The sequence below is a fragment of the Urocampus carinirostris genome, chromosome 9 (genome assembly GCF_059441175.1).
Source record: "Urocampus carinirostris isolate Australia breed hairy pipefish chromosome 9, RoL_Ucar_1.0, whole genome shotgun sequence".
Lineage (NCBI taxonomy): Eukaryota > Metazoa > Chordata > Actinopteri > Syngnathiformes > Syngnathidae > Urocampus > Urocampus carinirostris.
The window spans coordinates 17,597,852-17,611,598 of record NC_142357.1 but is presented as its reverse complement, the minus strand read 5'-3'; the positions used below and the strand labels follow the sequence as shown (position 1 = coordinate 17,611,598).

The 13,747-nt window shown below is 38.0% G+C and overlaps 1 protein-coding gene across 5 annotated transcripts in view; it reads left to right on the top strand.

The window, feature by feature from the left end:
- LOC148359467 (disks large homolog 1-like) overlaps positions 1-13,747 on the top strand; it is a 36,972-nt gene that overhangs the window by 8,738 nt on the left and 14,487 nt on the right. For 3 of the 5 annotated variants that reach the window (XM_088344716.1, XM_088344713.1, XM_088344715.1), the window contains exons 3-4: positions 742-830; positions 7,089-7,226. In XM_088344716.1, the coding sequence (XP_088200842.1) occupies positions 742-830; positions 7,089-7,226 (227 nt within the window). Of the gene's footprint in view, positions 1-741; positions 831-4,275; positions 4,405-7,088; positions 7,227-9,590; positions 9,705-13,747 lie in introns of those variants that run through there. The other 2 variants (XM_088344714.1, XM_088344717.1) reach the window with 2 other exon arrangements.

Below are 13,747 nucleotides of genomic sequence, written 5' to 3'. Positions count from 1 at the left end.
TGAATAAATCTATAGTTTAAAAGTAAATTGTGACTTAAGAAGAATTGTCAAATCAAACTTAACTTGGATTTTTAAAGTTCTGAACCTTCCAGAAGAAACAAAAGACTCCAACTACACTCAAAACGTCGGTCTCTAACCTTTTTGCTCCTTTTTAAATGGGTTGTTCTCACCAAAGCTTGGTGATCTTATATTGACCTCCATAAGTCTACTTGAAAAGCTTATTGTATCTGAAATCTAAATATGCCATCTTTGGTGCCAGTGTATATTAAAATGGTTTATCGACTTTAATTATGCCTTAAGGATGAGTTATCTCGTTCAGCACGTGGAAACATCCCCAGTCCAAGAAAGGTAAAAATAATGAATACGACATAGAAGTATAATTTAGAAATAGTGTGTGTATATATATATATATATATATATATATATATAATATTATATGTATGTATAAAGGGCAAAATGTATTGGCCAAACACATCATATTTTTCTTCATATTTAATATTTTTCTTTTTTATTTCAAACAACTTAAAAATAATACTTGAAATGAGCAAAACTGTTCCCAAGTGAACAAAGGCCTGTCTTCTCCTTTTTTTTTGTCTGAGGAGACGCCAGAACTTCCACTTCAACCCCAGACAAACGCCACGCCACACTTTGTTGACACTCTAAGCCATTCAAGTTTCCCCTACGAAGCATTTTTGTTTTCAGATAGTAAAGTAAAAGAGTATTTTTCCTGTATTGTCATAGATATTCAAGAGTGTTATGAGGTGACCTTGCAGCTGAATGTGCAACAAAGTGTGACAAAGCAAGAAGAAAAGGACAAGGATGTTCGGGAGGTAAATGTGCCGCCACAATACCTGCTTCAGCATTGACATCTGTAGCCACGTGACGCTTGCATCCTGGGGCAGTTCGCTCGCCACGAGGCAAGTTGTCTCAGAAGATGTGAGGGCCATTTGCCCGTCATTGGAAATTCAGCCAGTCCTTTCATTAATACTGTGTATATTTAGCTTGGCGTACACACTCAAATGAACATGCTTATGCACGCGTTCACATAGAAAAAATGTCATGCATTTAGGAGGAAACTGCATGCTGTCCAGATGTTTGTCAGAATTTATTCTCTGTTATTTGTTATTAAAGACTCATCGATTTTAAGTCAATTGAACTAATTATAGACAAATGGAGTGCTGTACTGCCATATTGTGGGATCATGGGCCTGAGTACATATCCATCCGTTATCTGCACCTCTTATCCTCAGTAGGATCGCGGGGCCTAAAGACATCTATTGAAATCAATTGAAGAGTTGCACTTTAACAAATAGTCTCTGATATGCTATAAAGACGCATCACCAAAATACAGAGGACATATTGAAAACTAACGAGGAGTGTAATTTAAACAAATCGCAGCTGATATGCCATCAAGGATGGAAAAACGTTAAATTCACATAATTACCATTAAGGAAACATCTGTTTAGATAGATACACGTAGGTTCCAAAAATAACCTTTGCTTCACAATACTTTTAACTGACCTAGTGGAAGTATTTTAAATTGACTGGTCTATTTGTTTGCTATGACACAATGCGCCGTTCAAAAGGCCTAGCTAACCTGACCTTATTAACAAGACTTGCCAAAGTATAGCTCTGTGACCACCTTATGGCATTTGGGATTTGTGTTGTGTTGGCTATCAATACCAAGTTGCTTAATCCATTCAATTTCGATAGATAACGACTTTAAGCGAGCGGTATGGAATTTAGAACTTGTTTTAACGCCTGCGCCACCTCCTGGCTGTTATCATTGTGGCCTCTGTAGATATCCTTATGTTTTGTGTACATGCATTTCTGAGACACGCTTGAATAAACTCTTCTTTATTCATCTTTCTTGGGGGTTGGGTTGGCGTTTAGACTGGACATGAAACAGGCCTTTTCTTGCTTTTACTATTTTTATGCTACACTAACAAATATAAACCAAAAACACACAGGGACGAACCTGATGTCTCTATCCAGCAATCCCCACCACACCCCATTCATCCTACTTAGTGTGTTCTGCCCCTGACAGCTAGGGTAAGATGAAAGCAAAATCGGCACGGTGAAAAATAAAACATATGGGCTCTTTGAACTTAGTTGGGCATTGTTGACATATCCTGCAATTAAAAGAGAAAATGATTTACCTTCAAATTTTTAAATACACCTCAAAAACGCATTCCACCTTTAATGAGCTTCAATTTTAATCTTCTTATTAAAATATGATTTACTTGCACATATAAGGAAAATCTCTTTTTTTTTCGATTTCACGGACATATAAAAAAAATAATTACAACTTAAATTCCCAATTATATTATTAGGAAGGAGTAACTGGTGAACAGATTTAGCCTTTTTTGAATCATCCATCCATCCATTATGTGAACTGCTTATCCTCAGCAGGGTAACCTGACATGCCTGCTTTGGAATGTGGGAGAAAACCGGAGTGCCCGGGGTAAACCCACGCAAGCACGGGGAGAACATGCAAACTCCACACAGGAAGATTTGATCCCAGACCTCAGAACTATGCCGCACACGCGCTAACCACTGCGCTGCCAAGCTGCCCTACTTGTGAATGTGATGTGAATTTCCCTTAGGGGATGAATAAAGTATCTATCTATCTATCTATCTATCTATCTATCTACTTTGGACCCTCACATTTCTAAATGTTGTTCACTAATTTAAAAAAAAGAAATAGACCAAAAAAATATCTTGATCATCTTTTAAGTGCTGTAGTTTGGAATAATGATGAATAATAAATATGAAGAAAATGGCAAACAAAGAAAAGACTCTTAAAAATATATTTTGGAGATTTTGTTTTTAAATTATCAATTCAGTTTTTTTTAATAGATCACAGTGTTTAGGGAAAACCAATTAGTCTATTTTCAAACCAGCAGAAGTACCATGGAACAATTAAAAAAAAAAAGTTGTTTTGTCGTCTAGCTAGCGAAAGTTGATCTTGAGGTTAATTAACTGGCGTAATAGTTGAGTAGATTTAGTGTTTTTCTGCCATCTTGTGGCATTTTGCAGTTTTGAAATTATGCTAAATTTGAGGAGTTTCATGGGGAAAAAACGCCAAGAAAAAGTTAGGCACATTTTGAAGCCGTCCCAGAAACAAACTACATTTTGACAAAAGTAGCTATCAATTAGTAACCTATTGCCCACAGTCAGCCTAGAAGATGAGACAATTAGGAAGCGGGCATGGATTGAATTTTAAAGCCTTCACACAGGATTGTTTAGGGGAAGGGCCAAAAGCAGGCTTTTATGTTGATCATGTCAAGATGATGGCGAGGATCAAACTACAGTCTGATGTCATTTTTACGTGTGTCACAAACAGCATGCTGCAACTCACTTAAGTTCTTTGACTTTCATGTGATAAGTCGCACATGGATTATTTTCAATGTTTGTGTTTCCATATTACATTGAAGACTAAAAAAAAGTAGAAAAAAGCACCAGTAAACTTGAATAATGGAACACTCTTTATTTGTATTTTGTTAACGTTAGACCAGAGCTGTCCCAACTATGGCCCTGACGCCATATGACCCTTTTTTTAGCAGCACGCGGCATTTTATGAGGATGGATTTTGTTTGATTGTGATTTATAAAAACAGAACAACTATGATTTGCAGTTTTTTTAAAGAGACATATTTTTTTATATAAAATTTAACTGAAATTCTAAACCTCCACTGTATTTTGGGAAAGTTAGGGTTAAACCTGACTCTTTGGTATAAGAAAATTCCCTAAATATAACAACTTACAAAACATGAGTCCGTTAGGAAACCACCTCCTGAAATTTGCTAAATGAGCCATGTAATTTAAAATGAACAAATATATAAAAGTAGGTCTTTCTCTATTAAAACCCCAAATTATCGTTGTTCTTTAAAGATAATCCTACAACAATTATGCCTTTTTGTTAAAATTGGTTTACTTGTGTAACATAAACTCAAAAAATGTCCTATTTGTTTTCAACAACTTCATTTAAAGATTGGATTCTTTTGTACAATACAAATCATGAAGTTAGATTGAATTTATCCACTGGACTGTCATTGTTTATTGTTTTGACCCAGTTTGGGTTATTGTAAGCTTTATAATGCTACTTGGGTTTCTGTTTCAAAACAAAAGGAAATTATGGCAAATTTGGGTGTTATTTTCAAAGGAATTTAAGCAGCCCTTGTATTCTTAAAATCTTCTGTATTGAGCCTTAGGAGAAAAATGGTCAGCTGTACGTCAGGCTAAGTAGAAAATATGTTTATGCTGATATTCTAAAGGTGCAGTATGGAATTCAACCCGCTGACGCCATCTTCTGGGTCCGGTCATCATTGCAACTTCATCTTGTTTTGCGCATGCAACTACGTGCAATTCTAAGATGCGCTCTTGAATAAACTGTTCTCTTTTTCTCTTTTTTCTCCTCTTTCTTTCTGTTTTGCGGTCAAAACAGCTTTGCTAAAAGTAAGATAAAAGCAGATGGGTGCGGGGGGAAAAAATCTTAAGGGCGCTTGAAAGGAAGTTGGGCATTGTTTACACATATTTAATAGAGAAAATATTCAACTTTGTGCTTTTTAAGGATACCCCAAACCACGTCCCTCAGCATTCAGAATGTTTGATGGAATGGCGTTAAAAAATGAACCCCACCCGAAAAACAGTTCATTGTAGAAACTGGTAGTGGCTGCTGCAGCCAATCTGCTGCTACATATGCATCTCATTTCTCCCCCGTCAGTCATCTGCTCAAAACTAAAGCCATGACAAACGCAAAGTTCCCCTTCATTCTGCCTCGCTAAGCTTTTTCTTGCAGCTTTCTTGTGATCCACCCTGTCTCATTCGCTACACCCCACTCCCTCAAACGCTTGTGGGGGCCTATGTGGCGTGCTGCCGATAAGAAGGGCTGCAGCAGCAGGATGCCGCAGCCGGGATGCGAGCGAGAAACAAGAGGCGAAGAGCAGGATGCTTAACGGGCACCCGGCGAGAAACTCATCAGTATGCTTGCCGTGTCGTCACCTGGGCGGAGAATGGGAGGGAAACCGAATGAGTCTGCAAATTCCTCAGTGCGACGCAAAGAGTGGGACAAATACTGCTGCCTTCAAATGAGGCATCGGGCCTTGTGGTAGAGGGACCACGAGTCTCTCAGAGGAAACGTAGAAAGTCTGTGTTATGAATGGCAACAGGAAAGCGGGTGGGAGGTTCGTTGTTGGATCAGTTATTCAGTGTCATTACGGGTAACTGAATGGTAACAAGTTAAGCCAGGAACTACGGCACGAAGGATTTTTAAATACTAAAGTAAATAAGCAATTCAAAAGCTATTCATCTGCTAAAGGGGGAGGGAAAAATCATTATTTGTATTCTAGTGTCCAAACTTTTTTAAAAGGTTTGAACCCAAACCAAATCGAACGAGTTAGGTTCCAGAATATCGTTCGGAAGTTGAATTTGTTCGTAAGTTGCTTCAGTGCTATATTTTGTATGTAATGTATGTTTAAGTTTTATATAAGTATGTGTAAGGCTTGTATACATAACCTGTATTGTTTTGTACTAAAATATAAACATTTAATAAAGTAATACGCTCTATAAAGATGAATAAAGTAAAGTTTAACCTACTTTTGGGACTTGCGCTTCCAAAGGTCCTCCTCAGTGATGATTAGTGGACGAAAAAAAGTATTCCGACCATTTTTTTCAAACGCATCAAGCTTCTTTCTTACACTGCACACCGACCATATAGAATGGATGCATGAGATATTAAACAATAAAAATGTCCAAGTTCTTAGTGCGCTAGCGATACAGTACACGTAGTTATGATTACACACGAACCAGGAAGTAGAAGCCGGATTTCTTCTTTGGTCTGGATGCTGGGTGACCTCTCACAGCTTCACGCGGTGGAAAGAAACACTACAGTACTGTCCTGTACTTGGAAAAAGATGCACACAATACAAAATCTAACTTACAGTAATTTCTGGCTAATTTTTGACATCCCGAAAAAAATGATCGTATCTAACATTTTGCGTAAGTCGAATGTTCGTAAGTAAGGGAGCGTCTGTATTTACACTACCACACCAGATTTTAAGGCGCACCCCGAAAAAATAGTCTTTCGTCATTTATTTTCATACATGAGGGGAACCAGACTATAAGGCGCATGGAATCGAGACTATAGTAAGAGTTAACATATTTATTCATGCACAACCTCGTTATGTACCTACGGTATATAACAATGCAGTGATCAATCATTTGATAAGTATCTCTAATTAAAATCGCAAAACATTGTTTTCATTGGGAATCAAACACACTACCGCTAGATTTTAAAATGCTCAGGTATGGAAATGGAAACCAAGGCTCTTTTCAAGAATACATATGACTTGGAAATAAAATGCTACTCATTCCCTTTCCTCTAAACATAATTGGCCCGGTCCAGTATATAAGGGGCAAAGTCTCAACTACAATTTACAGTCAAGGTGTTACTCCAACACACCTCGTTTTTACTATAACTCGCTAAGGAATCCCTTATATGGAAGTTCATTAAATAATGTATGTTCACTCTTGAGACACTTTATGTCAATAACCCACAGAACAAATTGTAAACACCCCCCAAAAAAAACCCGCCATCCTAGCATGAAAAACTATTTTATTGGGTGAGTGGTATAGGTGAGCAGATCTCTGCACACACTGAACGGCAGGTTTTTAGAAGCACCTTATGATCCAGAAAATAAATGGATAATATACAAATAGTCACACATTTTCCTTCTGCATTCTTGTAAATTTGTAATTTTCTCACAGATTCTTTTTATTTATAAAATATTACCTACCACCAAAGAAAATCTAAGTACCTGGTCGTAAAAAATCGATTTGGGGTTTTGTTTACAAAAAGCCCCAAGAAATCTGTTGGTCCTTGTTAAAATACAATGGGAGAACAAGTAAAAGTGTCCCTTTTCGATACTATTTTTACCGTTGCCCAGAGAAGAAAAAGTTAGGTCTACTTTAGTGTATGTGTTTATATTATGATGAAATATTTGACTGACAGCCTCTGACACTCATTTCCTCCATATGTATTAAGATTATACCTTTTATGTTAAGTCACAGTTGATTTGTCTTTTGTAAGACACCGGAGAAAGTGAATGAAGAGCATGCAGAGGACAAGGAAGGCTTTTCCCGTGTCCGAGTGACGTGCAGAGGAAGTGATCATAAGGTGGAGCGAGTGTGTGGCCTGGTGACTCGATCGCACATCGAAGCATTGAAGGTCAGTTGCATGTTTGGTATTTTTTCTTTTTTTTTCCTTCTCTGGCTTGTAGCACATCAAGACTCACTGAAATAAACTGGGTATAATATTTTGAATAGACCCGATTTTTAACTCCAACGGGCCAAAAATGTTTGGTTCAAAAACTGGATCCTTTGCTGTTTCAAATCTAGGAACTCTCTGCACTGATCTATTTTACATGTGTATTAAAATGTATCAAAAGGTAATCATGCATTATTGATTTGTTTGTATTTGTTTAAGAGGTAATTGTTTAAATCTGTCTATTTAAAAATTTCATCTGGACAAAAATGTCAGCTATTTTCCCTTTTCCCATAAATCAAGTCAAGTCACAATTATTTATATAGCCTTTAATCACAAAAATGTCTCAAAGGACTGCAAAGGATTACAATCACACCATCACCTGATCTCTACCCAACATGCAGGCAAGGAAAAACTCAAAACCTCAGCGTGAGGAAAAAAGAAACCTTGAGAAGGGGCCTCACAAGTGGTAATCCTCCCTCCAGGATGACCAGGGTGAAATATAGATTTAGCATTACAGTACACAAACATAGTAAACACTAGGTAACATGATAAAATTTGTCCGGAAAGTGCATGACAGCAACAACGCCCCCAGCCTTTAAACTAGTCCAGAAAGTCCATAGCAGCAACGACGCAGCTTCTCATCTCTGCCAGCTGGTCAATGCAGGCGTTGAAAATGCGTACCGTCTTAGGAAAAAAAACTTTCCTGAACTGAATGTTTGGTATTTGTTGAAAGTGTTTTTCTCCAAGACATTTCAGTTTTTTTTTTTTCACTTTTAAAAGGGACGTTGTGTATCATTTACTGCCTTCTAGTGGTTACAAACAACTAATTTACTAAAAAACCCACCATTGATTCAAGTAATATGCAAAATGAACTATGATACAAATATGCATTTTTCAAAATACTCACAGGGCAAGAATTCTACACAACAAGTGCCTCACCTAAAGTGAGCTGATATTTTTTCCGCCATCTTGTTGCTACGAGTACCCCAAAACCTTAAAAAGGCTTGGAAAAAAACCGAGTCGTTAAATGGTTTGGTAACTTGGAGTCCCTGTAGTTTGTATTCTTCCTTGTGCAGTTTAGCACTTGATTTAGTTGCATTACACCATACAGAGACATTTAGTGGTCAAATATATGAATATTTCGAATGTATTGCATTTGCATGTAATGTTTTGCATATGACTTGTATCATTATTTGTTTTTTGCTTGTTTATTGATATCTGAATATTTTTTTTGTCTCTAAAACTGTAATTAGAAGTAAGAATGAAAGGCAATTATATAATCAATATACCCGCACTGTTGGACGCAAAAAAACATTCTGGGGTTTTTAAATTACAGTAGAAAAACGAGGCCTATGATTCACAAAGTTTTCTGCTTGTGGCTCTTGGAGTTTAGCGACCTCTTCTTTCGAGTGTTAAAAAAAAAGCACTAGCCAATTTTTTTTCTTTAACATTTGGTTAAATTTAGTTGTTGGGTAGAACAAAAGACGTGATGACAATCGACAACTCCCCCCGCTTTTGTGGCGTTAAACAGCATCGCGCAACTGACTCATTGCACATTGTAGGCACTTGCATTCCTAGATGGATGCGCTTGCTAGTTAGGTGCCAGATTCATTTGTGTGTGTGTTTGCACAAGAGAAAGAGAAAGAGGGGGTGAAGGGAGGGAGGCAGGCAGTGAAAGGGGGAGATAACTCCCTCTATCGCATGAAGGAGGGAGCGGAGGATGAGGAGGCAGTGAATGGGAGGGAAGGATGGAGTGGGATGGAGTGGGGAAAGCGAGAAGTGAGAGAGAGAGAGAGAGAGAGAGAGTGGGTGCAGTGCGAAGCTGGAACGGCCAGCCGGTGTTGCCATGGAAACCACATTCCTCCCCCGCCTGCATCCCTACTGACTGTTCAGCCTCTCGATCTGGCTCTCTCTGCTTTCCTCTCGCTATCGTTCCTCTTTTTTTCATGTTGGTGTCTTTTTGGCAAAACCTCCACCTCTCCACATACTGCACTGCAATGCTGTTGTTGTTGTTGTTTTTCTGCAAGTGTACCCCAACATTTCATCAGCACCTTCAATAGGTGAAAGGAAACCAACCGCTCAGTAAAGAGTTTGTTCAAGTGACTTCTGATAAACTGACAGGCACATTTTGTTTTTCTGCGTCTCGTCTATTTTCTTCTCTCTATTTTTACTCCCCCTATACCGCCCCAACTACGCGCCCCTCTCCGATTCTGTTCAAGAGCATGCTTCTCTGATTCTCTTACTAGTCATCGCCATTCTGTCCCCAAACACACAACCAATTCCCCTCTACCTCGCTTAAACCAACCTTGTTTCTGTGTTTACTAGGTCGGTGGGCGTGTTTTTTGTCTTAATTTTTATAGAAAAAAAATCACATTGGTGAATATTGTGGTTTGACATGACCAATAGCTGTGCCAGTTGGATATTTTGGGCTGCGGACCCTACTGTCCAGATCCTGACTGCAAGGTATTAATGAGCCTTCTGTATTCCAAGTTACCATATTTATTTGTGTATAGCGCGCAATTGTGAATGACGCGCACCCCTAATTTTTCCCCCCAAAATGGTATAAATTTGACTTTGCCTTTTTCTCAGCTCAAAATAAGTATTTAAGTGACAAACATTGTTGAATATGTGCAGCCATGATTCAAATCCTTTAGTAACGGCGTAAACTGTGAACACAATTCCAACATAAAATGTACAATGTTCTTTAAAGGACGATTCATCATCAAATAGACCAGGGGTCTCCAACCTTTTTCAAGCAGAAGTTTGCTATGCATTTCTAAAATATCATGTTATTACTATGTTTTTACTGTGTAATTACCAGGTTAGTTATTGGAAGTAGTATTGAATAGACTCTGTCAACCACTGAGAAAATATTTTGCTAGAAACTCACAACGACCCAGCACTGGTGAGCTATTTCGAGAACTGGTCGACGGGCGCCTGATGTGTCCTTACGCGGGCACCACGTTGGTTCCCCATGATATACTGTACACCAAATAGTTTTTTCGTCTTGTCGTGCTTTTTTGCGTTTATTTATATCTTTCAAGACAACTTTCTGTTTTCTCCACTCTTTAAAATTAGTCTCCGGTTCTGTAAATTCAATTAGTGTGATCAGGGGATAGATTATATGTCTTTTTGTAGGTCATCTATATCACTAGTGGTCTAGTGATTGGAATTCGGCGCTCTCACTGCAGCAACCCGGGTTCGATTCACGTTGCATCCAATGTTTTGTGATTGAGTTTAGCGCTAATTTTCACCGGATTAATAATTACTAAACTACGGCAATAGACTACCATAAAATCTCGTACACCTAAACTTTGAGTTATTTTTAGGTCTACTGTATAACTATTAGCCTTACACATGACTAAATATGGTAAATAATGGAAAGAAAATAACCGATCCAATTATTTTGAATATTTTGGGCAAGTATGACGTCCACAATTATTATTGAATATCAAAACAGATATAAATGTCAGAAGTGTAATATACCCCCTAAAATCAAGCCTTTCTCATAATTAAAAAATAAAAAGTAAATGTTAAAATACATTAATGGTTTTCTGAACTAAGATCAAATTATCTATAGGGAAATTAATTAGATATTCAACAATAATTTTGTTAAATCAAGCCATAATAGTGGGCAGAATAACAGTAATGTTTTGTAAATAGCAGAATTTTTTTTTTTTTTTAATCCCGCCTAAAAATATATTGCAGTTACGGGGTCGCCAAGCATGTCGTCCTAATACAGACAGAGCCAATTAAGTATTTACACAATCAAGTTATGAGTATACACTGTATGTTGCATGCCTACTAGTTACAGCTAACAGTGTTACGAGAGGAAAGTCTGATTGCATACAAGAAGCTTAAAAGTGCCATTATTGTCACAATTGTTAAGTGTGCGCTTCTCAAACTAGTTCTTGTTGTCGAGATAGTAGTTTGGCACAGGGAGCTGTTACCTCTTTAGATGGATACAGAGAAAGTGGACTTAAGTTTTTCTAGGCGAGTGCCTTTCAAGTTTTGGTCTCCCCGCTTACCAAACACATTGTGCTCCCCCTTTCTGGGAAGAGCTGAGTCCCCTGCCGAGCTGCAAGTGAGCTATCCCTTTAAGACACCCCCAGCCCCCCCAACTACCGACTTGCCTTGTAAGGTGTGGTGTCCGGTCAGGTGACAGAGGAACAGTCACATGGCTTTCTTGTCATAGGAATGCTCCCAAATGACTCAATGCAAAGGTCTGCGCCAGTTTGGGGGGCCAGGGGTGAGGCAGGGAAGTGTGCGCAAGGCTCATTACGATATGCCTGCGTGTTTTTTTTTTTCTGTGCACGTACGCACGCACGGACGCACGTGTGTGTGCGGTCCAGGTGGGTTTATATAATAAAGCAAACGGATGCCAAGCGTATTCCGCGGCTTTGTGCCCGCCAGGCAGCAAGGGGAGACGGAGAGGGTAGAAAACCAAGGAAACAATTCCGCCCGCCTTGTTCCATAAATCAAACGCCAAAATCTTTGCCCCCTGATCACAAGTCGGCACGTTCATTTTGCCGAGATGAATCACCTCGTGCCGTTTCCCTAATCCTAGCTATTTTATTGACCATGCTGTTCGTCAAGATTTGTGTGCACACACAATTCACACATTTCTCAAACCTGCCCTGAGTCAACCAGTTGGATTTTCAACAATCAAGTGTAGAATTGCTCTAAACGTTAACTACTGTACGTACTCAGGATTTTCTCACCTGAGTCAACAAACAGTAGTGTGACCAACAGTCCAGGCAGGGTTTTTACCATATCTGTTAATGTATAATGCCCCCCCATTTTTTTTTACCAAAACAAGAATGCAGTTTTGTTGTGCGTTATGCGCGTGGTATTACAGTATTCATGCACTGATTTATCAGTCAAAAAACATTGCTGACCACAATTGTATAACATTGTTTGCAACAAGAATCAAATCCAGGCTGCGGGGGTGAGAGAATCCAAATGACTGGATCACTGGTGATACAGTTGACAGATGTAAGGTAAAAAGATGTTATCTCATTATTACACTATTTTTACTCATGGTGCCATTCTTCTCTGGTACCGTGAGTCAAAATCATGTGATGATGAGATAAAATCTAATACCTTTTTATATGTAATTTATTTTACTTTTTGTTGAGTGGTTTGCATTACAGCTGTGATCTGTGTGCATGACACACAAATAAATATGGTAATTATCTTAGTTAGTTTGCTAGCTAGGTCATAAAAATTCCCCAAATTCTCATGTGGTAGTTTAAGGGATGGTTAAAAAAGAAAAGTCAAGTCAAGTCACATTTATTTATATAGCCCTTAATCACAAAAATGTCTCAAAAATGCACAGGATTACAATTACAAAATTACACAATTACCTTATCTTAAACCAGCATCTCGAAAAACAAAAAGCGGAAGATGAGCACCTTCGGTTCAAAACAATACCTTCCAAACATATTTTTAAACATCTCAGGATGCTCCAAAATTTAATGCATTTTGTCAATTTTACCTAAAAAATGTAAAAACAAAAATACAATATCTAGGATAACAGTCGTTTACATTATCATGTTTGTTTTAATCCTAAAACAAACCAAAAAAATACATATGCTAAACTGAAATATGACATTTAGTCATTTGGTTTTTGAATCAGTTATATATAGCAATGGACTAAAAACGGGAAAAAAATGTATTCAGTTATTCCAAACATATCCTTAAAATGGTATCATGGTTGTTGTCAAAAAAATAGAAATTGATGTTATATTAATATATAATAGCTGTTAAAATTGTGATTAATTTATTTCACAGTCATCATTGAAATTTTTCTTTGTTATTTTCCATTCAACAAATATCTGAAAAAAAGACCTTATTTTGTTTCAAAGCAAATTACTTGGCTCCATTATTCGTGGTAGGATAGCATGACCTATTTCATCATTTTATTGTCTGACAAAAAGACTGATCTTGACTCATATTTGCTCCCTAATTTATTGTAACAGGTAATATTTGCGGGCAAATTGGCTGCAGTGTCAAGCCCTGTATTATGAGTCAATTTTATGGCTCGTAGCTGTTCACTGTATTTCATTACAACGGTAAGACCTGATGACATCATACCATATGCTGGTTTTCACAAAGCCAAGAAAAATTTGGAGTTTCACTTCCAAGTCATGTTTATCCATTTTTCCTTTTTTAACCTTCAACCCAGGTGTAATATAATGCTATGCTTCTTCATGGGACTGCATTCAATAGTAAAAACATCCGAGCATTAAACAGCATTGAAGATGGTAGATGCAGGCCAAGGCTGCCAGTGTTGCGACATGTGCTTGCTCTGTGTGCCGTGATCAATATGCTTACGTCTTCCGCCCCAAGCTGCTTTGCAAGCCACGCCCCAGGAGCCTTCCGATTGGCCCCAATGGAGCCTCGTGACTTAGCGCCCTACAAATCCACACACTGAAGTGAAGATTGTGTTCTCTTGATTTTTCTGTTTTGCTCTTGCAACT